This window comes from Electrophorus electricus, chromosome 18, assembly GCF_013358815.1.
Source record: "Electrophorus electricus isolate fEleEle1 chromosome 18, fEleEle1.pri, whole genome shotgun sequence".
NCBI lineage: Eukaryota > Metazoa > Chordata > Actinopteri > Gymnotiformes > Gymnotidae > Electrophorus > Electrophorus electricus.
In genome coordinates, this window is record NC_049552.1 from 4,553,016 (window position 1) to 4,577,544 (window position 24,529).

A 24,529-nucleotide genomic window follows, 5' to 3' on the forward strand; every position below is an offset into this window, starting at 1 on the left:
TCAAAGGAATTATTATAAATGGCCCTAAACATCCTTATCTTCTATATCCCTTAATGTGAATTATATTTTAAATGAAATATAATTTAATGTTTGTTGTTTAAAAAAATGATGGCCATCATCTCCAGGTTGAAAATATTCCCCACAATGGCTCTCTTAACAAAAGGTCCTGGAGAGGGGCACATGTGAAAGCAAAAAAAGTCATTCTTTCATCTGAGGAAAGAAGTGCTTTTATAAAAAGAACCACAAGAAAACTGAAGTCAAAACCAAATGATATCTGTCCATTTCAGTCTTGGAGGCAGGGTGGTGATTTGGGTCATAGTAGGAAACGGAGCGTGATGAAAGTGATAGCCAATCACTGTGCGGGAGGCTGCCGGCCACGACCTCAGCGCACGTCGCTCTCGGCAAACTCCTCCTTGACCGAGTGCTTGCGTGCCTTGCAGTCAGGCATGTCGAAGCCGAAGTCCGGCCACTCCTCCCCGGAGGCGGGCCCTCCGCGGTTAGGGATGGTGATGGTGTGACGTACACGAAAGTGCACGGCCTCCATGACACGCTGGCGCTGCAGCTCACCACCTGGCCCGATGGCCATGGTGGCCAAGTTGCTGCTGGAGCGGATGAGCTGCTGGCCGTAGTCATGGTGACCCTGCTTCATATCCTGAAGCCCCCTCCAGATGGCCACACGGAATTGCTCAGGGATCTTAAGCGCTCCGAGGTCCTGGAGATTGCCGGGAGGAGGTGGAGGCACGGAGATGAGTTAGCTTTTCACGCTCACTTTATAACTTAACATCCAATTTCATTTCTTTATTTTAGTTATTAACAATTTTCGTTGCACTATGGTGTTATCTGCATATCTTAATATCCAGCTTTAATAAGTTCTTCTTTTGACGTAGAGCTACTTAAATCTAACCAGTCATGCACTTAATGCAGAATGAACAGTGGATAAAATAGCAGCAAATCCTAAGGCCCCATGCAGTGCAGTGCTAACTGGGATTCTTGTAGCACTTACCTCCATGGAAAGAGACTGCAGGTGGTAGACACTCTGGAGGCCCTGTGACGTGAAGTAGTCGATGCAGTTTTGGCAGCCCACGCTGGTTAAGAAGCTGTTCAGAGAAAAAAGGAATCCCACTAAGACCATGGGGCTGCATCCCGGGAATTCTAGAGGTTTTTTTTCCATGGAGAACATTGCAACCAGATGAAAACAACATTTATAATCCACAGGACAAGTTTACTCTACGATTCTAAAGGCTTACTGTATAATATGCAATAACAGGCAAATGCACAGTAAGTAGAGTGTATTATGAAAAATTATTAGTCCTAATGATTGTGTCATTGCCCACTTCTAATGCATAAATGCTGAACTGCAGTAAATATTATTGTTTAACATTCAAAATTTATTTTGTTTATAAATGTAGGCAGTGTAAATGTAAATTTACTAAATAAAACAAAGCTTAATCACATATATATTGCTGCATTAATGATCCATAACAACATTTTGTAAAGCATTCAGACTTTTATTATAAATACATAAAATAGGAAATTGCTTCATACAGTCAAAAACATTCAAATGCTTTGTAAAACAGGAACAGGACCTTTATTATAGCAACATGAATATTTTTAAAGGTAGGCTCCGCAACTGTGACACAGCACCTGCTTCCTGTATTATTTGTCATATTAAAAACTGGATTCAATTTAACTGTACAGTAAAGCAATAATTTGTCTCAGATTTTTTTTTCTTTCAGATTTTAGTAATTGGGTTATATTGTAGTACACAGATTAACATAGCAGTCAGTCACACATGTGAGCTTCCACATTAATCTTCTTGATTAATCTGCTCCAAAAAAAAATAAATAAATGCTTTGCCAGGTTTGCGGACTCTACGTTTAATTTACCAGTGATACATAAGTACAAAGCGTAATGGCAAAAATGGAAAATTATATAGATGGAGTGACAACTGAATTGAAAACAGTGCACTGCAATCAGACATGGAAATAAAACATATTTCCTAAAAAAAATATGGTTTTGTCTATAGTGATATTCCTCTATCACTCTCTTAATCCAGAGAAGCACTAACAATTATGTTATTTTGCTTAGGGGGTAAGTCATCCAAAAAGGATTGTTGATAAAAAGAAAAGTGATTTGTGCTCTTATACAAAAGGTGGAATATGTGTCCAGATGTGTGACAAACAACAGCTAAATATAACAAAATTTATGTGGTGCATCAATTAAAGAAAACAAATGGGTACTTCTATAAAAATGTCTCTCTAAAAAATTCTTACTGAATTGAGAAATATAAAAACCCCAGGAACACCATTCAGTATTCCATAAAGAACCTCTCAAAGCTCAAGCAAGAGGTTAATATGGAATAAAGGCTTTTTCTGACCAGCAGAAAAACAAATATTCCAAATTTCATTATGTACACAGAGAAGTAAACAGATGGAGGTGGATTTAAAAACATTGAAAATGAGAATCTCCTCCTTTCTTTCTCAACATACAGCTATAAGTCTCTTTGGTTCTCCAAAATATCGAGTCTCACTTCAAAACAATGACATTATATATATATATATATATATATATATATATATATATATATATATATATATACACACATACACACACACACACACACACACACACACACACAAATACAAGGGACAATACAGTGCTTTGTAGCCATGAATGGAAGCAGGCAGGTTTTGACCCAGTTTGACTGAATGTTGGTGAAGGCTTTAGCCCACTGTGTCTGTACAGAGATGATCTGAGCATTTCGGCATCAAAAACCGATTTGACTAGTTCATTTTTATGCTATTGTAGTCAGGTGTGGGCATGCAAGCATGTACGATGCGCATGCACGCCTGGGTGTGCATGCATGCGGGCGTATGCATATACGTGTAAGAGGAGGAGGAGGGAAAGCCATGCTACTGCAGGGTGAAGTACCTGACGAGGTTGGGGTCTGGGTTGTAGGGTGGAGGAGGGGTGCAGTGTGACGCCGACACCATAGACTGGACCGGGTGCGCTCCATTCACGTCCCCATTGGACTGCATGTGGTGGCTGCCTAGCATGTTTGCACCTGCAGGGGGACATGCATGGCATACCGCAAACGTGGTTTAGATTAACGATTGATAAGCGGTCGTTCAGCTGAGCAGTGCTGTAATTCTACTGCTTTTAGCTAGTACACTAGTACTTCCAGGTCACTACACAGGAAAGCCAGGTTGACGAATTGGGTTTGTTTGGAGCGCAGGCATCGGGGAAGGCTCTTACCCATGTGTGCCATGCTGGCTGAGGGCCCGGCGTTCTGCTGGCTCTGGTGCGCCACTATCTGGTTGACTGACGGAAGCTTGCTGATGTTGCTGTGGGCCTTGCTCATGTTGCCCAGGGCTGGTCCATAGGAAGAAGGCGAAGTCACATGGCCCCTATGAGCAACACCGTATGGTACGGATGCGTGATTGTGTGCGCGCGTTTGGGCCAGCCGGGGGCCTTGAGCAGCGGGCTGGAAACTCAATGCAAAGCATGGAGTAAATAATTAAGCCATACACTGAAAAATCCACTGGCTGCCCTAGTCAAGGAACTCCACATATGTTCGCATTTGAGGATTAGCAGATGATATGTGCTTGTGTGTTGTATGCATGAATGTGTGTGTATATGTGATTGTGTATGTGCGCGTGTGTGTGTGTGTGTGTGTGTGTGTGTGTGTGTGTGTGTGTGTGTGTGTGTGTGTGTGTGTGTGCATGCATGCATGCTTGTATGTGTACTTATATGTGTCTGTGAGTGTGTGCATACATGTGTGTGAGTGTGTGTGTGTGTGTGTGTATGTGTGTGTGTACTCACTGTCTGTGCATTAGTTGTTGTTGTTGTCTGTATGAGTCCACTAGCTGCTGGGGCACCAGCTCCACCAGTTCTAAACTGTCCTTGATCTTCATCAGGAGGTCGAAGTTCTCCCTCCCTCGCACCTGCACGACGTTCCCAGAACATTACAGCAATGTCCCCAAGATGGTAGCCTGTAACTCTAGTGATTCAGCACTGCAGGCCAATGCAGTGCACCCTGCCAACATCCCATTTCCTCATTTTCTCTATGCGTTCTGTCACGTACCCGCCGCACTCACCGGGATGTAGAACATCTCCTCGTCTCCGTGCCTCCTCTTCTTCACGTTGATGGACGGGCCTGGAATGTTGGGCGGGCTCTGTCGGAAGTCTGTGGGAAGGGAGGTGCAGAAGTTCTGTTGGGAGAGGTGCGAGCCCCGCGGATGCGTAGCAGCTACGCACGGAAAAGAGCTCCGCGGAGGTGCCGCGGTGACACCAGACATCATGCGGCTAGCTCCTGCATGGCTGTTTAGGTTGTTTTGTTGACGCGGAACATGGATTAATTCCAAATACCTGGCTAGGATGCTGAAGTAGTTCAAATTAAGTATGCGCAGGTGAAGCAGGAGGGTCTGTGACGCAATGCGTACATTGCTAAGAAAAGGTCTTGAACAGATCCTCTCTAAGAAATGTTTTTGAATCTTAGACACTGCAGAACACAGAAGGATGTTGGTCTATTTCTTCATCTCATCTCATTTCCTCTGCTCTCTGTGTAGACATGATGGGTTGCCTTGGGGAAAGGCATCTCGACTCACTGCGTTTATTGGCGGTGCCATTCTTGGCCACACTCTCGTTCAGTGCTTGCTGCTCCCGGAAGTGGTCCTCATCTGCCTTGCGGTCCCGGCCCGGACACGCACATATCCGGCCCTCGAAAGAGCGCCGACCCAACACCTGACCGCTGTGAAAAAGACATGGAGCGGATCAGACCTCTGCTCAAGAAGCGGTACGGGCGTTACCCTCAGAACTAGTCTACCTTGCTTTCAGATCTGGTCAGCTGATTAAGGTGGTTGGATCAGATCTGGTCAGTTAATTAAGGCAGTTGGATCAGATCTGGTCAGCTGATTAAGGCAGTTGGATCAGATCTGGTCAGCTGATTAAGGCAGTTGGATCAGATCTGGTCAGCTGATTAAGGCAGTTTGACCAGTGTTTCTGCGATGCGTAAGGCCCTGATTTGCAGTCGTTAGGATAGTGGGCTTTTTGTTTTATAGCCTCAGGTTTTGGCTTCATCTGTTTGTAATGAATATAAAGTGCTTTTAAAAAAGATCATGCAATATTATCAGAACCAACAGCATCTGAATGCTTTTCAGTTGTAGGCCAGACAGGCACTGATGAAATAAGAGCATAAAACTAATACTGACTCTCTGGTCTCCAGGGTGATGATGATGAGGATCGGTCTGCGGTTCATTCCACCCACACAGCTACTGTTGCACATAAAATTATACAAAATTGTTGTGAACTCTGTCCCCACCTGGAGAGAGAGAGAGAGAGAGAGAGAGAGAGAGAGAGAGAGAGAGTGAGTGAGAGAGAGAAATAAAACACAAAAAGTAGATTAAATTACTAATGCTATATATTTTAATCCATTTTACCTTCTTTATTTTGTACTCTGGATGCAGGTTTTATATTTACTTACTGGATAATCAATGTGGTCATGTATAAGTAGATATAAAAACTGCATCCAAAGTACAAAATAAAGAAGGTAATTAAGAATAATCTAAGAATAATCATGAAAAATATTTCAGTGCTGTACACTGATATAGACACTTTGGAGTTACCTTAAGGCAGTAATGTCATTCTCTCGTCTCTAGATGGCAGCAGTGCGTTAACATGGGCAGCAGTGCTCTAACGCGCACAAACATTAACTTCTCTTTCAGCACGTGAAAAGAGGATTTTATGATTGACTTGAATTGCTGGTGGTGTTGTCACTGAGACTGTAATTACTGGGCAGGACTAAGGCCTGTCAGAGCATGTCTATAAACCGTTGTATAAGTATAACTTTCAGTGTTATTATATTATGAGAATAAAGTGTTTGTGCATTTAATATCATTACAGTCCTATAAAACAGATTTATTCTTGAGAAGAGCACTAGATTACACAATGTGCCATGTGTGTTGTGTGTGTATTGCCCATATTTATATAACTGTGCCTGTATTTCATCAAGTAATCCAATGTGTGTGTGTGTGTGTGTGTGTGTGTGCGGGTGTGTGTGTGTGTGTGTGTGGGTGTGCGGGTGTGTGTGTGTGTGTGGGTGGGTGTGCGGGTGTGTGTGTGTGTGTGTGTGTGTGTGTGTGTGTGTGTGTGTGTGTGCGCAGGTGTGTCACCAACCTGCGGGGTCTCATATGGTACGAGGACACTCTGCCTGCCCGTTACAGGATCGTCCACGTATTGACACAAGTTGTTCCCCTCAACTCTTATCAAATGGCTGGCCGGGGCCGACTGACCTGGACCAAGAAAGAGGACAGGAGGCAGACAGCCGCAGGAAGGGGCGGGACAGAGGAGAAGGGGCGGGACAGAGGAGAAGGGGTGGGACAGAAGCGTTGTACTACTATCAGCAGATTCTGAAATGCAAGCTCTGAATTAATGAACACATCAGTTAGTGAATGTTCTGGCCAACAGTACTAAATCATATAACTGATTTTAAAATACACAGTACAGTTTATGACTGTGTAGGTAATGACTTTGACACTCTTTTAACAGATAAAGAAGGAGTGTTCCTTACTCTCGTTGAAGTCGCGCCCGAGTTCGTGGTTGGGGCACCGTTTGACCACCTCAGTCACGTGCTCCGCCTTCTTGAAGATGGGCATGGCGCGTACCGCAGTGCCGTGCGGAGGGGCTGAAGCCAGCTTGATCTGAATGGGGCAGGTCTTAGCGATCTGACAGTACAGTTTCTTCAGTAGGGGGGAGTACTGCAAACAGACACCCAGGGCGGCTTACTTAAACGCATCATCACTACACATCAGCAGATAAGAAGACAGCGTACCTCTGTGGTCGCTTTCTATAGAGGCTGAATATGCAGACGTTGATTTACACTGGAGGACAACTTAGAAGCATTTGTTGGAGGGGGATGGTTCAGACAAGATGGATAGTAGTTTAAGAAAGTTCTTTTGGAAATCTGACTTAAGGTCCTTCAGAAATTCTTTTTTTTTTTTTTTTGGTATTTAATGATGGAGAAAACCATTATACACAAAAGCACTCCTGCGCGTGCGTGCGCGCACACACACACACACACACACACACACACACACACACACACACACACACACACACACACACACACACACACACACACACATACACACAAACACACACACATACACATAGCATGTCACAGCTTGTCAAACACTATAAAGCCATTCCAAATATTCACCAAAGGAAACCAGAATCTATCTGGGAACACAACTGGCTTTGTGTGGGCTTGAATTAATCTGATTCAGATTCTGTAATAATAGTGCATAGTAAAACCTGAAAAAAACATTTAGTGAACACTACTGCGGTTTGGACATCATTTGCCAAGATCTTTGTCAAATGTGAACTGTATTACTGTATTACTGCACTATTAAGCAGTGTAATTTTATCCATATTATTTTACTATTTATTAGCTGCAGCTTGCAGATGTACAGTTAGAGATATTTGTTTGTGCAACCACTCAACCCATTAGGGGGTTAGGGTGGTTAGATATTTGGGGATAGATATTTGGGTATGCAACCAATGTTAACACCTGGTTATGGGTAATTGGGACCTATCCATGGGGGCCCAAATCCACCACATTACCAATGACTACCATGCCACTACCATGCCAGCGTCGCTACCAAGGTGAGAATGTTCCAGGGAGATCAAAAGGACTGAAGGCTACTGCCTGTAATCGTCCACATATAAAGGGCCCCATAAGTATACCTAATAAAGGGCCAGTGAGTGTTGGTAAAAATGAGATGTGCCTGATAAATGGTACAAAGTAGGTGTTTACTGCCAAAATTATGAAGTATGTAGTACATTTATTTCCATACATGCTTTTGAACTTTAACGGACTGAACAAAAGGAGTTGGCTCTGAGAGCCAAACAGTGGTAGACGTGTACGAGCAGATCAGATGGTGTCAGTCCATTGCAGTTAAAACTGATCTGCAGATGTGATGCCTTCCACATAGTTTCAGCTCGAGTCGATTTCAGTTCAGCATCATTAAACGCCAAGGCGTCTTTCTCTTTCTTCAAAGCACCTGTGTATTATTTCACTGGTGTCTGCCCTTACAGCACTAGTCCTCTCTAAGATCACGCAGGCTCCAGGCTCAGAGACAGATTACAGTTCTTCTCTATTGACCTCAAACCTCATTTAATACCAACAGTATTTACAGAAATTTCATCACCACTCCAACGTGTGTGTGTGTGTGTATGTGTGTGTGTGTGTGTGTGTGTGTGTGTGTGTGTGTGTGTGTGTGTATGTGTGTGTATCTGAAGAAGATTCCATTGCAATGTACTGTAGTAAGAGAAGTAGAGACCCCCCACCCCCCACACTTTGATTATTCAGTCCAGGTCAGTAAGACCAGATTATTGCTCTATGAGATACAGCTGCATAAACACCGAGGCTGCCTGTATACACACACACACACACACACACACACACACACACACACACACACACACCTACATGCAAAAATACAGACACACAAATATTTTTTGGAATATTTCCACGCTAACCTGAGTAACCAAAAGAAAATATGTGTGTACACGCATACACAACCACACAAACCTGCACACACACACACACACACACACACACACACACACACACACACGAGCATAAATCGTACGGTGCAGCTGTGAGCAGTGAGAAGAGCCCGAACATGCCCAGCGGTGACGCAACTCCTTCATTCTAGTCCTTCACAACGGCCCCAGAATCCCTCAGTCTTTCTCTCTATTCCAACACACAGTCTCATCACAGCATTTAGTAAAGAGAAGAACAAGGAGGAAACAGGATAGGATGGAGAGATAGAGAGACTGTCGGATTTGATAGGAGAACAGTAGCAATGAGGGTGAGAACTCTGGCCTACAGTAGCACTGCAGCCATAACACACCCCAAACGACCTAATACACGGTTTATTCGGTAGCAGCTGCGCTGGAGCAACACGTGTGGTCCTGAAAACAGGGCAGGTTTGAAAGTAAACAGCCATCACAGAGAAAAGGCATCAAAGAGCTGACAACCCCGTCTGAAGCAAGAATTGAGAACACGCTGAACCAGGCAATACAAAATCACACAGACAGGGAGCGGGGGGGGGGGGGGTGGAGAAGAAGAAAATTAAGAGAGGGAAAGCAAATAGGAATGAGAGTCAGAGAAACGAACACGCATCACAGAGAACGGTGGTGTCTGATGAGGGAGAAAGTGAGCGTCGGACCGGTACAGGTTCGGGCAGGCCTTTCGGCCCGGGCGATAATGATGTGTCTGACGGGCTCGTGGGCAAGTTACAGCACGCCGCCTGCAAATTCGGTTAACTCACCAAATCTGTGTGAAAATTTAAAAAAAAACCAAAAAAAAAAAACCAAGCTTCTTATGCTGAAGCCTCGGAGGTAGCAGGATGCCTCGCCGACGTTCCACCATCGCGTTCCCACCTCAGGAATGCCGTGAGAAAATGGCATCCCCCCCCCCAAAAAAGAAATGATTGGCAGATGTTTTTTTTCTTCAAAGCTATAAGAAAGGATCAATTAAACCGTTACAACCTACGGCAAGTAAGTGGTGTCATACGCAAATACTTAACTGCGTAGCCAATATTAATAGGGCCATATACGATTCCCAATTGTGTCATCCAGGAGTGAGAGTCTGACTGAAAACATGACCTCAAGTGCCTTGCTCGTCTTCCTCATGTCACGTGACCTAATTCACTTGATTGTGCAAATCCACAACGTGTGCTCAGTCACCCTTCAGATGTATACAATGACAAGAGAGTGTGCATGTGCATGTGCCGGCCAATCAGACACAGCTCCCTGTGAATGCCCAAGCCAATCAGGCACAGCTCCTTGTGCATGCCCCATCCAATCAGACAGCTCTCTGTGCATGCCCCAGCCTATCAGACACAGCTCCCTCCCTGGCGACTCTGCATGGCATTGGGCTGCCAAGATGATTTCCATACATTTCAGGATGCTGATTGCATTTGGAGCCCATTGGATAGAAAGCATGTTTAAACATGCATTCACAGTTAGGTTGTGCAACAGTTGTTTTCCACCAAAAAGTTCCAATATTAAGCTCCAGAAATATACAGCACTCTGGAACTGTCTTGCTGATCCCAGCCCAGAACCTCCTGGGATTTCACGGGGATTTGAGTCTCAGGATTCCAAAACACGAGTGTGATAAAGTGAATCTTTAAAAATGATTAATAAATTGTTATTGTGATATGCTTTCTGTATGTGTGTGTGTTTGTGTCATAAAGTTGCACTGCTGGTAACTTGGTTGGTTACAATTTGAAATTAAATAATCAAAGAATAATTTCTGCCCCTCATGATTCACTCTCATACCTACTCTCACTGGGAGAAATGATTTGTAATACATAGTCAGCATTTTATAGAAAAAGTATGTGAGTGTAGTTTTGGTGAAAGACTGAAAAAGCCAATCAGATGGACTTCATAGACTTTAGGGCAAAAGCCTGTTGCAAAGACACACTCATTTAACTACCATAATGGGTGTGTTTAAGTGCATGCTATATATTAATTAAGCCCTTAAGGTGATCAGTGTGTGTGTGTGTGTGTGTGTGTGTGTGTGTGTGTGTGTGTGTGTATGTATATGTATGTGTGTTTGGGTGTATGTGTATATATGTGTATGCGTGTGTGTGTGTGTATATATGCGTATGTGTGTGTGTATGCGTGTGTGTGTGTGTATATATGCGTATGTGTGTGTGTGTGTGTGTGTGTGTGTGTGTGTGTGTGTGTGTGTGTATGTATATGTATGTGTGTTTGGGTGTATGTGTATATATGTGTATGCGTGTGTGTGTGTGTGTATGTATATGTATGTGTGTTTGTGTGTGTATGTGTATATATGCGTATGTGTGTGTGTGTGTGTGTGTGTGTGTGTGTGTATGTATATGTATGTGTGTTTGGGTGTATGTGTATATATGCGTATGCGTGTGTGTGTGTGTGTGTGTGTGTGTGTGTGTGTGTATATATGCGTATGTGTGTGTGTGTGTGTGTGTGTGTGTGTGTGTGTGTGTGTGTGTGTGTGTGTGTATGTATATGTATGTGTGTTTGGGTGTATGTGTATATATGCGTATGCGTGTGTGTGTGTGTGTGTGTGTGTGTGTGTGTGTGTGTGTGTGTGTGTGTGTGTGTGCTTGTGTGCCGCTGTGCGGAAGGATGCGCTGGGTGCGGGGCGTGTTCAGGCGCGCTGTCTGACTATGAGGGGAATAGCTGGGAACAGCGGCTCCAAGCGCCACGCCAAAACGCCGAGGCGTGTCTGCACTTGCCCCATGTGCGCTCCAGCAACAATAATCACACACAGTGTCGGGGTCTTTCCTTGAGAAGCTGGGGTGATAGAACTCATTTTCATCCTTCCCAACACCTCTAGGCTCGAGCTTCTGGAGCGAAGTGAAGCTCTTACCTCAAGTTGCCTCGAGTCCTGGCCGCTTTAGCCCAACTGACACATAACGTGTCCTTAAGAACGGCCCGCAGTGTGGAGACTTGGGAAGAGGAATGACAGAGAACCACCGGAGCTGGTGAACAGGGTCTCACCCGCGGTCCGAGCAGATTGGACACGGAATTCATGTTCATCTTTCATTGAAGAAAATGTTCTAACAGTCATGTTGCGGCATTCTGATCGTGCCCAGGGAAGGGAAGTCTGGAAGAGTGATCAGACACAGCTGCAACTGACGGCCGCACTGGCCCCACAACGCCCGAGTCCGTATGGGCTTTCAAGCAGATGTATGATCAGATGCATGATTTCCATACCTGGGATCATCAGGAACTAAGGCGTGATAACGGCAGGTAGTAGACCATCAATTCCAACGCTCCAGTAAATAATGTGCCCCAGGGCCTACAAACGGTTAACATGAGAGGCGGCACGGACCAAAAGTCTCAGGCGGCGGTGGCTCAAGCAGTTTCCAATCGATGTGCTCCTATGCCTCCCCTCCCATAGCTGCCCGCTATGCTGAATGAACAGCGCCATGTTTTTACCCCTGTGCCCAGCCTGACACTCTCTGCTGTCTCCTTCTATACTAATCCCAGATAAGGACAGCCTGCAAACCTCTGCCTCAAACCCGGGAATTCCCTGAATTAGAGATTCTACGCCTCACATTCCACGCGGCTTGGCAATAATCCCTGGTAATTTGGCTCTTTTTTCTTGGGAAAGATAAAGAGAAGGCCTTTATAAGCCTCAGGGGAGACAGGATGGTCTGGAGAGGCCCTGCAACGTGACTGGATACAATAAGGACCAAACCCCTTATGTATCATGGAATAAATACAGTGGGGACACGAGGTGTTCTTATTTGACTAATGGTGGAAAAGCTATCTGTATGATCACATGTATTTATGTGTGTCTACTACCATTTCTTGCTCTGCAGAGGTAATGAAAATACCCCAGTATATATAAATATGACAACTTATGTTTTGTGTTTACAAAAATAACTAAAACTTAAGCTTGAATGCTTCTAGAATGGATATCTGAATGCCGTACAGAGTGTTACAGTTTCATTTCAACATTATAGTGCCCTAACTGTTCTTTTTGTTGTCGTTTGTTTGTTTGTTTGTTTGTTTGCCACATCTTCACCTTATGTCTTGTAGAACAATAACGTAAGAATAATTAATTTTTCCGGAGCAAGACACTTAACATCATTCTCTGTTTAAGTACCGCCTGCAGCTAACTAAACGAAGGTATGTTTCCTCTGGTTTGCCTTCAGTTATGAAGGTATGCTGGCCTGTTTGGAACATGAAGGGTATATTTTCCTCACCACCGCAAGCATGTGTGTGTGTGTGTGTGTGTGTATGTGTGTGTGTGTGTGTGTATGTGTGTGTGTGTGTGTGTGTGTGTGTGTGTGTGTGTGTGTGTGTGTGTCTGTGTGTGTGTGTGTGTGAGAGAGACAAACTTCTCAGCCATGTATTTGACAAAAAAGATACCATAAGATAAGTAGCCACTTAATTTGTATATATCAAACATGTTCACTTCAAAATGATAGACTTCCTTTAAGCTACATCAAATAAAACAGTTTATGTGTCACCTACAATAGGTTATACTTATTGAATTTGTTGTAATATTTGATTTTGCTACACTTTTAAAGTCTCCATAATCAAGCAGACAAAACAGCACCTCAGCCACTAAGCATACTAACAGAAAGAATGGTTGTAGGTTACATTCAGTATACTGTCTACCAACATCAAAAAACCTGAACCAGAATAATGGAAAATGAGCAGGAGGAAAGATCATGGAATATGAACAGAAACTCGGTGTTAAAAGCAAATGACAAGTATCTAAATGTTCAAATCTGGTGTTCAGAAGTGTACCACTTCAGTTTTACGCCCTAAAGTACAGCTGCCGGCAAAACACGTTGCATTTTTTTTGGGGGGGGGGGTTAGATTCTGAGATATTGAGAAGGTGATCACGGGATATAGATGCAAATCCCTGAACTTCTGCCTTACACAGTTTAATCAGTAGGAGTCAGAAAAGATGACCGCCTCCGAGTCTTTGTGTGCTTTTGCTTATGTGTGTGAGACTACTAAACCAGGCCGTTTTTACACGCATGCAGCAACTGGGTATCGACAGGCACCAGAGGTGACACTGTGGAGTGGTGATGGAATGAATGATGGCAATGTCGCTCACCTCCGCGACACTGCTATCACCTTACGGCTCCACATGAGCCGTGAATGAGCCTGGGTTCATGCTTGAGCTCATCCGACAAACAGGCTAAAAGCAGCGCGGAGAAAGGCCACCCCCAGCTTCTGTTGTGCGGGGTCAACTGCATGACAGACGGAGGTGACACCTCTTTGTAGTGATGCCGGGTCAAAACAGAGACGATTCTGCTTTCAAGCCTCTCGGTTTGACATCCTTCAATACTGAAGCGTGATTTGTTTTGCCAAAGTTTTCACACAGGCAGAGTCTGTGGACATATCCCAAGACAGAAACACTGAAGTTTAAGTAGAACTGCGTGTGATTTTTAAGTTTAAATGCAGCTTTCTGGACACGTAACTGAACACGTGCAAAATCAATTCAATTTTATCATCAAACTTAAAAAGTATTAGAGAAAAAGTCTTCATTGTGTATCTAAAGTCTTCAACAGACCAGAAGCACAGTTCTGCAAAATTACATCACTAAAGAAATATTCATCAGTATAGTAACTTGCCCTAGGCACGGCGCTCCTACATTAAGTGATACTTAACTGATGGCATTCAGACCTAATAAGCATAACCACAGACACCAGAGGAAAAGCACAACCTTGAGAAAGACTGAGAGAAAGACACTAGACCCACAAGAGTGTCTTAAAGCAGGGGAAGGTGGAACGTGAGACACGACCTACAGCTCGGTATCGCCCTCCATGATGCTCACCCCCCACCCCCCCCGGATGAGCTCCACTCACCGTCCAGGTGGCAGACTTGGCGGTGCTGGACTGCTGGAAGGTCACCTCGAAGCCGTGCGGCCCCGGGTAGTCGGTGTTGGAGGGGATGGCCGGCGCTGGCGACATGGCCTCGAAGGTGGAGTTGGGCTGGGAGTAGGGGGATGGCGTGGGTACGTTGGACGCGGTCTCGGAGCTGTAGGGGCTGGCGGAGGCGGCGCGGTTCCCCAGACCCTGCTCCATACTGCTGCTCAGCAGGCTATACTGAGACTGAGCACAGACAGAGCAAAAGAGAGGGAGAGAGAGAGGGAGGCAGAGAGAGAGAGAGAGGGACGAGGGGAAGAGACAGGTAAATGAGCAGGAAGGAGGGTAGAAAGGGAGACAGGTAAATGCAGTAAGGAGGGGAATGCTACAGGTAAGAGGAGCGTGGGGTGGGGGGGTGTCGTTGATCGGAGGGGAGGAGTCTGGAGGGCGTTCCCTCGGCTTAGCGGGCTCTGGTTACGCCACAGAGTAGGAGCCGTGCCCCCAAGGCACGGGGGTTGTAAAACACAGTCATAATCTGTCAGCCGTCTAATTGCCCGCCATACCCCTCTATCATCAATGCACACACAGATGGGCACACCCCCCAGACCCACACCCCTAATAGATTATCAAGTTGAGAGAGTATCTTTGTTCTGGCATAGCCTCTTAGCACGTTTTGCCATAACTAGCTCAAATAGCTGCTTGTCTAGTGCAGATTGCAGGCAACACACTGTGCCTGTATAGCAGGAATCCCAAACAAACAAAGTTCCCTTAGATGAAGCAGTGATTTGGCTCTGTTTGGACTCTTGAGCAGTCTATTATCTACTGTGAGAAAAGTCACTGACACAAATGTGTTTATATGTATTAAATAAACCTTGAGTTTATTGTCAGCAGGTTCTTGACAGTTTTTTTTTTTTTTAATTTTCTGGAGGATTAAATTTTACATCATCACATGCATTAAAACAGAGACTTGGACACAATGACTCAAACATATGCAAAGCAGTCTTTGGGTCATTCGTAGCAACCGACACTAAACGTGCAAACTCACTAAAACAAAGGACACCTGAAGCTAGCATCAGCAAGAAGGACTTGGTGATGACATCACAGAAATTGAAGCATGACAGGAGATCTTTCTCCTATTAAGCTCTAGACAAATCAGAAGTGTGCATGGCAGAAAAAGAACAATCGGTAAAAAGGTTTATTCACGGAGACGCATGAAGACTTTCCCTTCCTCTCCCACACAGGGCAACTCGTCCCAACAGGCCCAGCCTGAGTCACCTCAGTAATTTCCCATTAGCTCCAGTAAAACCCAGCAGACCCTAAAGTCGCAGAGAGCTGGTATACGTCCTCTCGCCCTCCCAGCAGAGGGCGCTGTCCTTCCAGCTCTGGGGTCTTTCTGCCCGAGATGTGACCAGCGCAGCTGGCAGTACGACAACGAATGTTTTTATCCAAGGGATGGAAAACAGGAAGGGACACACAGCCCTAATCATCAGACCTCAGCTCGGAAATAGCCCTGACACAAGTATATTCCTGCTAGCTAGAACCTTCTCCAGGTGTAGGCTGGGACATCCATGCTCCCAGTAAAAGAGTTATGGAGTTATGGAAAATGAGAGAGTGAGAATGTGCAAAACAAAAGGCTATAGATAAAGAAAGGAGAGTAAAGCTTCAGCAACAGAAACATATTCTAAGATCATTGATTTGGTTTTTTTTCCCCCAATAGTTTCACAAAAAGTGGCATATTAATTACTAAAAACCAAATAAATTAGAAAATGTATTTTATGTTTTATCACCTTACAGGTGATCATGTGAAGATGTGTGCAAAAGAGTTTACGTTCTAGGGAAAGTAAGCACAATGAACACAGCTCATCCGCAGGACCAAACACAGCCAAAAATAACAGAACATTGGAATTCCATCAAGAATTTCCAAAATATTTTAACATGAATAAAATAAACAAATAAACATTGCCATTGTAATTAAGCATTAAATGTGTATTAAAGCCTCTGCTTTACGCTGAGACTATAAGCTTCATTTCCTGTCAGTGAGACCATGGAGACCAGCCAACCTTGTCATGGAAGCGTTTCTGTCTTTAGTAAATCTGTCTGTTTTTTCTCACACTCACATGTGTAGCTCTTAAGGGGAAAGGAATTAATAGCTGTAACATTTTAAGTGCTCTTCGGGTTTTTGACTTCATCTGCCAGTCACCCCACCGTGTACCTGCAGCTTTCAAGAGCCTTTTTTTCTTTCTTGAAAGGGGGCTTTCCGCACAGGTGGGGAAAACCAAACCTGCACTGTCAACTCGCAAAATCTTTAATGTGAGGAATGAGCTTCCAGCACACACACACACACACACACACACACACACACACACACACACACACACACACACACACACACACACACACACACTCATTCATTCAGGTATACTTCATTACAATGCTCAAACATGTGTGACAAGTTGAAACAAGATAAAGCCAAAGTTGCTCTTTTACACACACACAGGTGTGTGTGTGGTTTTTTTTTGTGTGTATGGACATATTCCATCTGAGCATTTTTTCCTACCTAACGGATTAAGGGGAAAAGTAGTCTAATGCATGCACACCCACAGCCATTCATTCTGATGTGTTCCAACCATGAGTGCTCATTTTTACATTTGTCCAATCAACACCTTTTGCTGAACACAGTGAAGCCAGAGTTGGCTGACCGTAGGCAAAGACTACTCTTATCTCCCATTTGGTCACATTTGGATCTTTGCTGTATTTGAGGGCAGCCAGTAATTACCAGTGGCATCCCATTTTGTCATATGAGCCCAGACCACGGACTATAGTTCAATAGCTACATGTCTGTGTCTGTTACCAACTGCTGCCATACATGAAAAGATCAGTAATACACTTCTAGAAGTTAGAGATCACAAAGTCAAATCATGCTCAATTCGACTAGTGCATATGTTTGTGTGTGTGTGTGTGTGTGTGTGTGTGTGTGTGTGTGTGTGTGTGTGTGTGTGTGTGTGTGTGTGTGCATGCGTGTGTGTGTGTGTGTGTGTGTGTGTGCGTACATGTGTACCTGTAGCACACACACACAAGCAGAGCGGTGTGAAAAAAATCTTCCAGTTTAAAAAAACAAGTAACTTAGCTAAGTTATTGCCATATTTCTGTCAGTTTATGAACATCTACAAACATGTAACAATATTTATAAACTAAACCAGGGAACATAAGCGTAAAGGAGAAGAGGTGAAGCCAGTAGAGCGGTAGGAGGCGCTCGGCTGCCGGCCCCAAGTGCATCCGTTTACCGTCCTGTCGATATCAAGGACATCGCGGATGAAAAGGCAGCGTTGTAGAGCGATGGGAGCCAATGTGAACGGCATGACATAATGCCGTGAGTCTTTGCAGCGTGCCTGGGCTCATCTCTGCTGGGTTAGCTCCAGGCCACCGAGAAGACAGCTAAGTGAGCAACACTTGTGGGCCAAAGTGTGAAAATATTTCCCCCTACTGCACAGGTTTTGTACTGCAACGCTGCAGCTGTCATATAGCTTGAGAATGTTCTAGGACTTATCATGTGTGAATCTGTATGTGTGTGTATAGTGTGGAATGTAAAATTAATCAATAAAATACCAAATAAAAAACCCCCTCAGAAATTCCTAATAGCCAGCATTTGCAGGTTTTGCTGAAAAGGTTTAGGTCAGCACAACATAAATGATTCAAAAATATGTTTCATTGATCCCTCCATGAAGTTTTAAATTAAATTAACTAATAGACTTTTCAAGCAAGTTATGCAAATAACATTCAAGTGCCTCTTCTGAAAAGAATAAGGAACTCTTATAAAATAGTCTAATTACTGTAGAGGTAGATCCTGTTCACAAGAGTTTGCTATGAATTCATCATTTTTACAGTACATAACCAAACATGTCACACGCAGAGAAGTGCCCTTGCCGGACATCTCCAGACACATCCACCCACAGGTCACACTCAGAGAAGTGCCCTTACTGGACAGATCCACACACATCCACCCACAGGTCACACTCAGAGAAGTGCCCTTACTGGACAGATCCACACACATCCACCCACAGGTCACACTCAGAGAAGTGCCCTTACTGGACAGATCCACACACATCCACACACAGGTCACACTCAGAGAAGTGCCCTTACTGGACAGATCCACACACATCCACCCACAGGTCACACTCAGAGAAGTGCCCTTACTGGACAGATCCACACATATCCACCCACAGGTCACACTCATAGAAGTGCCACTCAGTGCTCGCCAAGGGAAGAAACAAAAACAGGATTAAGATAAAATAACATCTCACATCCAGTTCCCCAGTGTCATCTTAACCTCTGGGAATTTGACAGTGCAACAGTTACAATGCAAAACGACTTCTGCCAAGCGTGGAAATGTCATTAATACTTTCTTCTGTACACTATCTAGCATGAACACATAAGAGGTTTAAATTTATAAGGACTGCATGCTTTACATAACGCTCTCGAGTGCAAGGGACCAGATACCAGATCTCTATAATTAATTTATGAAAAATTATATCTTAGTTAAAAAGTAATCATTATTATTTATCATCACATACATCTATATTCTACACCACGCTAGAAATACTATACAATATTTCTTCAAAAAACTTTTGACTGTGCATCACGACTTTGCTAACCCAGACCGATATGCTTCTTTTTCTGGAAGGAAGCTCACCTACCGCACTGTAACGCTGAGTCTGGTCGCCGGTGCAGAGCATTGTAGCGTTCCCGCAGGGAGGGCAGCTGATGGGGGCAGGTTCCCACCTGGCTGGTCATGTGACCTGGCAGGGAGGACAGGTGAGCGTGGCGAGACCAGGACCCTTCTGCCTTCGATCTCCCACTCGGCGCTTACATTCACACGGTGGCTGGGTGCGGGTAAGACTGGACAGGACACTGGGAGGGTTTTCCCTATATTACGCCGGTTGTCCCGGCCCTGTCAACTTCTGGCCGCAGCTAACAACAAATCCGGGACCTCCCATTTTTTGGGCCTCATGACTATTTATTAACCGTAAGGGCAGGCCTGGGCTTGCCTGCCGTTGAATTGGACGATACCAATTTTGCTTTGTTGGAGGAGCACAGGTACAACAGCATGTGTCTGCAAGTAAAGTGAGTATCTTTGACTAGATGTGAACTGTGAGACTGCTTGCATATAGAATAGCAAAAATGAAATTCCATTTCATCTTGAGAAAATGCATGACTCAGTTACTGAAGAGGCTTCAAAAAACACTGCACGAAAGCAATATAATCTCAAGTGACACCCACGGCTCCGTAATTGCAACAGGCATTCTACACAACAGTGTAGATTCATACAGGAAATAACAGCATGATAGCCTCCACAGCTTCATGTTTAGGTGGTGCAAGGGAAATATATCAGCCCAAGTCTTGACATCAGTCATCTCTAGTGATATGACGACTACAGGATCTGCTACAATTTCCCCATGAAATTGAGTATAATGGAATGTCATGGTCCATATTCACATGAGCATGGAAATCATCTGATACTGCAGAAATCTGCCATATACTCATACATGCACATACAACCATTAATTCTAAATTACAAGATCTGACTCAATGAGGTAGTCTTGTTGCAGAGTGGATATTGGTCAGAGCGTTGGCCTTCTGACGCTCAATGTGATCGGACCTCTTGGAGAAACTCCGAACAACTCCAAGAGCAGTTTGGGTCGGACAAAAGATTGTCGGGAAAACCACGGAACAAAGACCGGCATTGAGTCCTATATGTTGGAGTCATCTACAGCATCAATCCGTGCAGCCATTTCACAGGCTAGCCATCCGTTCCACACCCCCCACACACCCCTTCCTCACTCAGCACACGCGCCCCAGATGAAGGCAAGCAGCAGGTGTCGGGTTCCTGGCTTGGCTTTGCCCTCTAATTAAGCCATTATAACCTCGCTCTTTAAATCCCAGATCGCAGCCCGGCCTGCTGTGGAGCAGGAGAAGAGGGAAAACACGGCAGAGTGGGAGGGAAAGGCGACGGCAAGGAGGGAATCTTCCCCCATACGGAGGGAAAGACGGCGGCGAGGAGGGAATCTTCCCCCATACGGAGGGAAAAACAGGCAAGCTTGGTGCGGCAGGAATAAAAAATAAGCAAATAGGACAGCAGACCCTTTTGAAAAATAAAGGGTGCTTCCTGATCTTATGGGTTATAGGTAGAAAACAAAATAGACTATATTTAATATACAGTATATCACAGCTGTTTATAACCTGAAAAAGTTCTATATGGACACTTTCAGGTGGATCTGACATCGTTTTATATGTTATTTACACCTTTTTACAGTTATACAAGCCCATCAAAATTAATTTTTTAAATGCACAATCTGTATATATTGTGTATCTTTTTTAACAATGTGCTGATTATTAAAAGATGTGCTAGACTGATTAAGTAAAAATATTTAATCCATGAAATAATGGTTCAGTTATTTGCTATGAATCAGTTTAGCACGGTTTGAATCAGCTACAATCTTTAACGAAAAACAACCAAACAAAATTGTTTCCTGTAGTGCTTAGCCAGCATCTGATTGCCTATATCAGCATGCATGGAGGTCTAAAGTAAACTATACATGTGTTTATAGAAGCCAGGCCTTGTGAACTTTTAGCTATTCAACTATACAAGCTTTAGTCTTGTCTAATCTAAAATCTTTATTCCCACCTTAAATGAATCCTTTGAAAGAGTTAGTGCTTTAAAATGTAGTCATCACAGGGATCACTCATTCACTCACTCATTCACTCACTCACTCTCTTTCTCTCTCTCTCTGTCTCTTGCACACACACACACACACAGACACACACACACACACACAAACACACATCCATGCACACACACACATTCACGAAAACACGCACACAAAGGCCTTAAATTTCAAATATCTTTTTTGCAATACAGCACAGCTTTCAAACGATCCTCTACTCTAAACCAAAATCAGATTGTCCACCTTCGTTGTCCCACAGCATCAAATCATTTAATTTTACCTACGGCATTATAGTTTATAACAATGTTTTAACAACTCAAACTACAGTTTACAAAATCAGATCTTTAAGAAACACTGCTCTCATTCTGAATTCTGCTTGGAATTACAAAGAGGATTCAGTTTCAATTAAGCCATAGATTCACAGCAAGCATCACGGCAGGACTACACTGACAGCCCTGCCGTCATCTCCCATGGAAACATAAATCTAAACAACACCTTCATTTCTCAGTGGCCAAAGGGGGACGATTTGCTATGGACCATTATGCCACACATCTAACCACCTAATAAAGACTTTCCAGCGTCTTCTCACCATGACGTTGTCGTTGAGGTCCCTCATCTGGTAGACATCCATGCACACTTCGGCCCGGCTGTTGGGCAGGCTGCTGGACGGCCCCCTGTCACCTGGATGGCTCGTCTGAGGAAGTTCGAAATACGTGCTGTCTGGCTCCCTGATGAGCAACACCAGAAGATTAGCAAGGATTTCTCTATGAAGCCTTGGAGCATGTGTAGGCATCAGGTGCTATTTTATTTTGTTGATACTTGGGAAATCAGCTCTGTGTATCCTTCTGTTAATATAAATAATTTCAACATTAATTGTACCAGTAATTTATATTTTAAGAACAGGTGCAGCAGATGGATTCTACCACAAGCCAATCAGCCAATACCACTGCGCCAAGAGGCTGCACTGGTATGTAAACAGTCATATCATATCGACATAAAAGTCATGACTTTTCTGTCCAGGTTGCATAAACATAAGTGGATGTGAGAGTGGGTGGGGAACTCACAGGCTGCTCCACAGGTGCTCAAAGGTGGTACCCTCATCGCTGGTGGAGGACTGGGACATCTTGGACATGGGGTGCTCCACCGGAGGGTAGATCACTCTGCAGAGCGTGCACAAAACTGGCATTATTGATCTCCTCAACCCTGGCCATCACGAAGCCTAGTGCAAAAACTCACTGCTTTGTACCGGATAATGTCATTCATTAGTCATTACATCTTCAAAGGATGTTCAAGGGATCTTAATGAGTTGAATGATATTTCTTATGCCAATGGATAAAATACACAGAACAGGTATAAAGTGTGTATGTGCGTGCGTGTGTGTGTGTGTGTGTGCGTGCGTGTGTGTACACACACGCACGCACACACATTTTTTTGCCTTGTCATTTTCTCAAATCTGGTCAATTATGCCCTGTGAAGAAGTACTAGTATATGAATTGGAAAAAGGGGGCTGATGAGCCCTTAGTTTTCATTTGAAGCTAATTTCCATCCTGTCTCCCATCACTTCTTCCGCAGTCTAAGTCCCAGCAGGCTTTTGGGCTAGGTGTGCAGATTCAGAATGAAGGTGCTGAGTTTGGCAGGCCTGAACCTGCCTGACACCATCCCAATGGGACAGCACTCCACGTGGCGTGCGTTAGACTTCCTTCTCCCCGCTTATGACAAACAATGGCAAGCCATCGTTCTCTATACAAAGGAAACCAAGTCCATCACACAAAGAGGTCGCTACAGAAAGCGGATCCACAATTTTGGGCTATGGTGGTCTATATCTGGCCTAGTTCAGGCCAGAAACATTGTAGAAGGGCAAAACTAATATTAACCATGAGTCCGCAACAGCAAAAATATGCATATTATAATGATTGACTAGGAATTTATATAAATCTCCATAATGAACTTCAGATCACATTATAGAAATGATCAGCGTGACTATTTTACTCCATGTTTTTGTTTCTTTTTTATGCTGTCGGCTAGTTGAACGTTGTGGACAGATTTATTTTTTCTAATTCTTTTGAGAAGTCCATAGATAATGCAACACGCGCGTTATAGTTAAGTGCGAACCATAGGAAATGCAACCTAGTGGTATTTCTGTTCCACAGATATAACTACTGAAATACGTGGACATTTTCCGAAAACAAATCCCGTGAAGTGACAAGACTTTCACCGTCATAATTTTCTAGCTTCTTTCAGTGAAGCACATTAGCTTGTGTGGTTTGTTCCCTCGGTAACGCCAGTGTGGTAACCTACTAAAAGAGAAAGTGTGGCAAAGGTTTGTTGGCTTGAACCCTGAGAGCGTGTTAGACGAGCTAAACTGTGAGTTGTACACGCACACGCACAAGCACACGCACACACACACGCACACGCTCACACACACAGGTCTTCGATAAAATGGCACCCTCGCCAAAATATACATTTCACTGGAATGTGTTACATAAACAGGAATTTTATAAGAACATGTAGTTAATGGGGCTGTTTTGGGATTAATAATTACTCTTTTAAGAAACATAATTTGCGTGCGTTTCGCGTGACAGTATTGCTCCAAACACACAGCATGACATAAACCAAAACGTTTGTGTAAATAAGAAAGGAAATACAAAACAAAATACATTAACAAGCAAAAGCAAAGATGGGTTACTTATGAAACAAAGATGATATCCAAAATTTACATTTCATCTACAGCATTTAGTAAACGCTCTTGTCCAGGGTGATTTACAGAAGTGCTTTGTCTTCATGGAAGGTGTAAACTGTACCTTTACAAGTATGATGCACCGCACATTTTCAAGATGCATGTTTACTAAATTAGACCCTTATTCCCGTGGTAGTTATCGCCCTGAGAGATGAGTCGACGCTCTTGCAGCAATTAGAAATAGACAAGTGGGATTAACAGGGAGAATTGAATTATTACATAGGGGCCGACGTCGTCGTTATCTTTGCATTAGGCTAGGCTATATATTTAGTAGAGGATTACTAAATTGCAACGGGCTAAAATTAATTAACGAGTAATTCTAATACTTATATTGGATTAAATATATCAATGACAACAATGGAATAAAATCATTTACCTTTCATCGCAATGGTCCACAATTTGGACTGGGATAGACTCGTATAATTACTTAGGGAAAAGTTATCGTGGTCCCCACGGTCGCACAAATAACCACCACGATTCCCGCACTACGGTCTCTTGGTCTGTCCATGGCCTCAGTCACTGCAGGTCTACACTTGAGTTAGTAAAAGCGCCCCTGACAACGGGGCGCGCAATAGTCGTCATAGTTCTCACGGGCAATTCACCTCATTGGAGAATAATATGGCACTGAAAAGTGATATAATATTCTAAAGAAAACCTGAACCCGCGTATTTATTAGGATACCT

At 43.9% G+C, this 24,529-nt stretch overlaps 1 protein-coding gene across 1 annotated transcript; it reads right to left on the bottom strand.

The window, feature by feature from the left end:
- Positions 1–382: 382 nt before the first annotated feature.
- Positions 383–24,256, bottom strand: tp73 (tumor protein p73). The gene is made up of 14 exons (XM_027011290.2): positions 24,223–24,256; positions 22,174–22,269; positions 21,699–21,837; positions 14,388–14,633; positions 6,569–6,755; positions 6,175–6,290; positions 5,211–5,320; positions 4,608–4,750; positions 4,098–4,186; positions 3,823–3,944; positions 3,256–3,407; positions 2,932–3,064; positions 1,004–1,097; positions 383–712 (listed from the first exon to the last, which is right to left on the bottom strand). Exons 2-14 carry the CDS (start codon positions 22,239–22,241, stop codon positions 383–385), a joined length of 1,929 nt encoding a protein of 642 aa, XP_026867091.1. The 5' UTR covers positions 22,242–22,269; positions 24,223–24,256.
- Between the last annotated feature and the right edge of the window lie 273 nt (positions 24,257–24,529).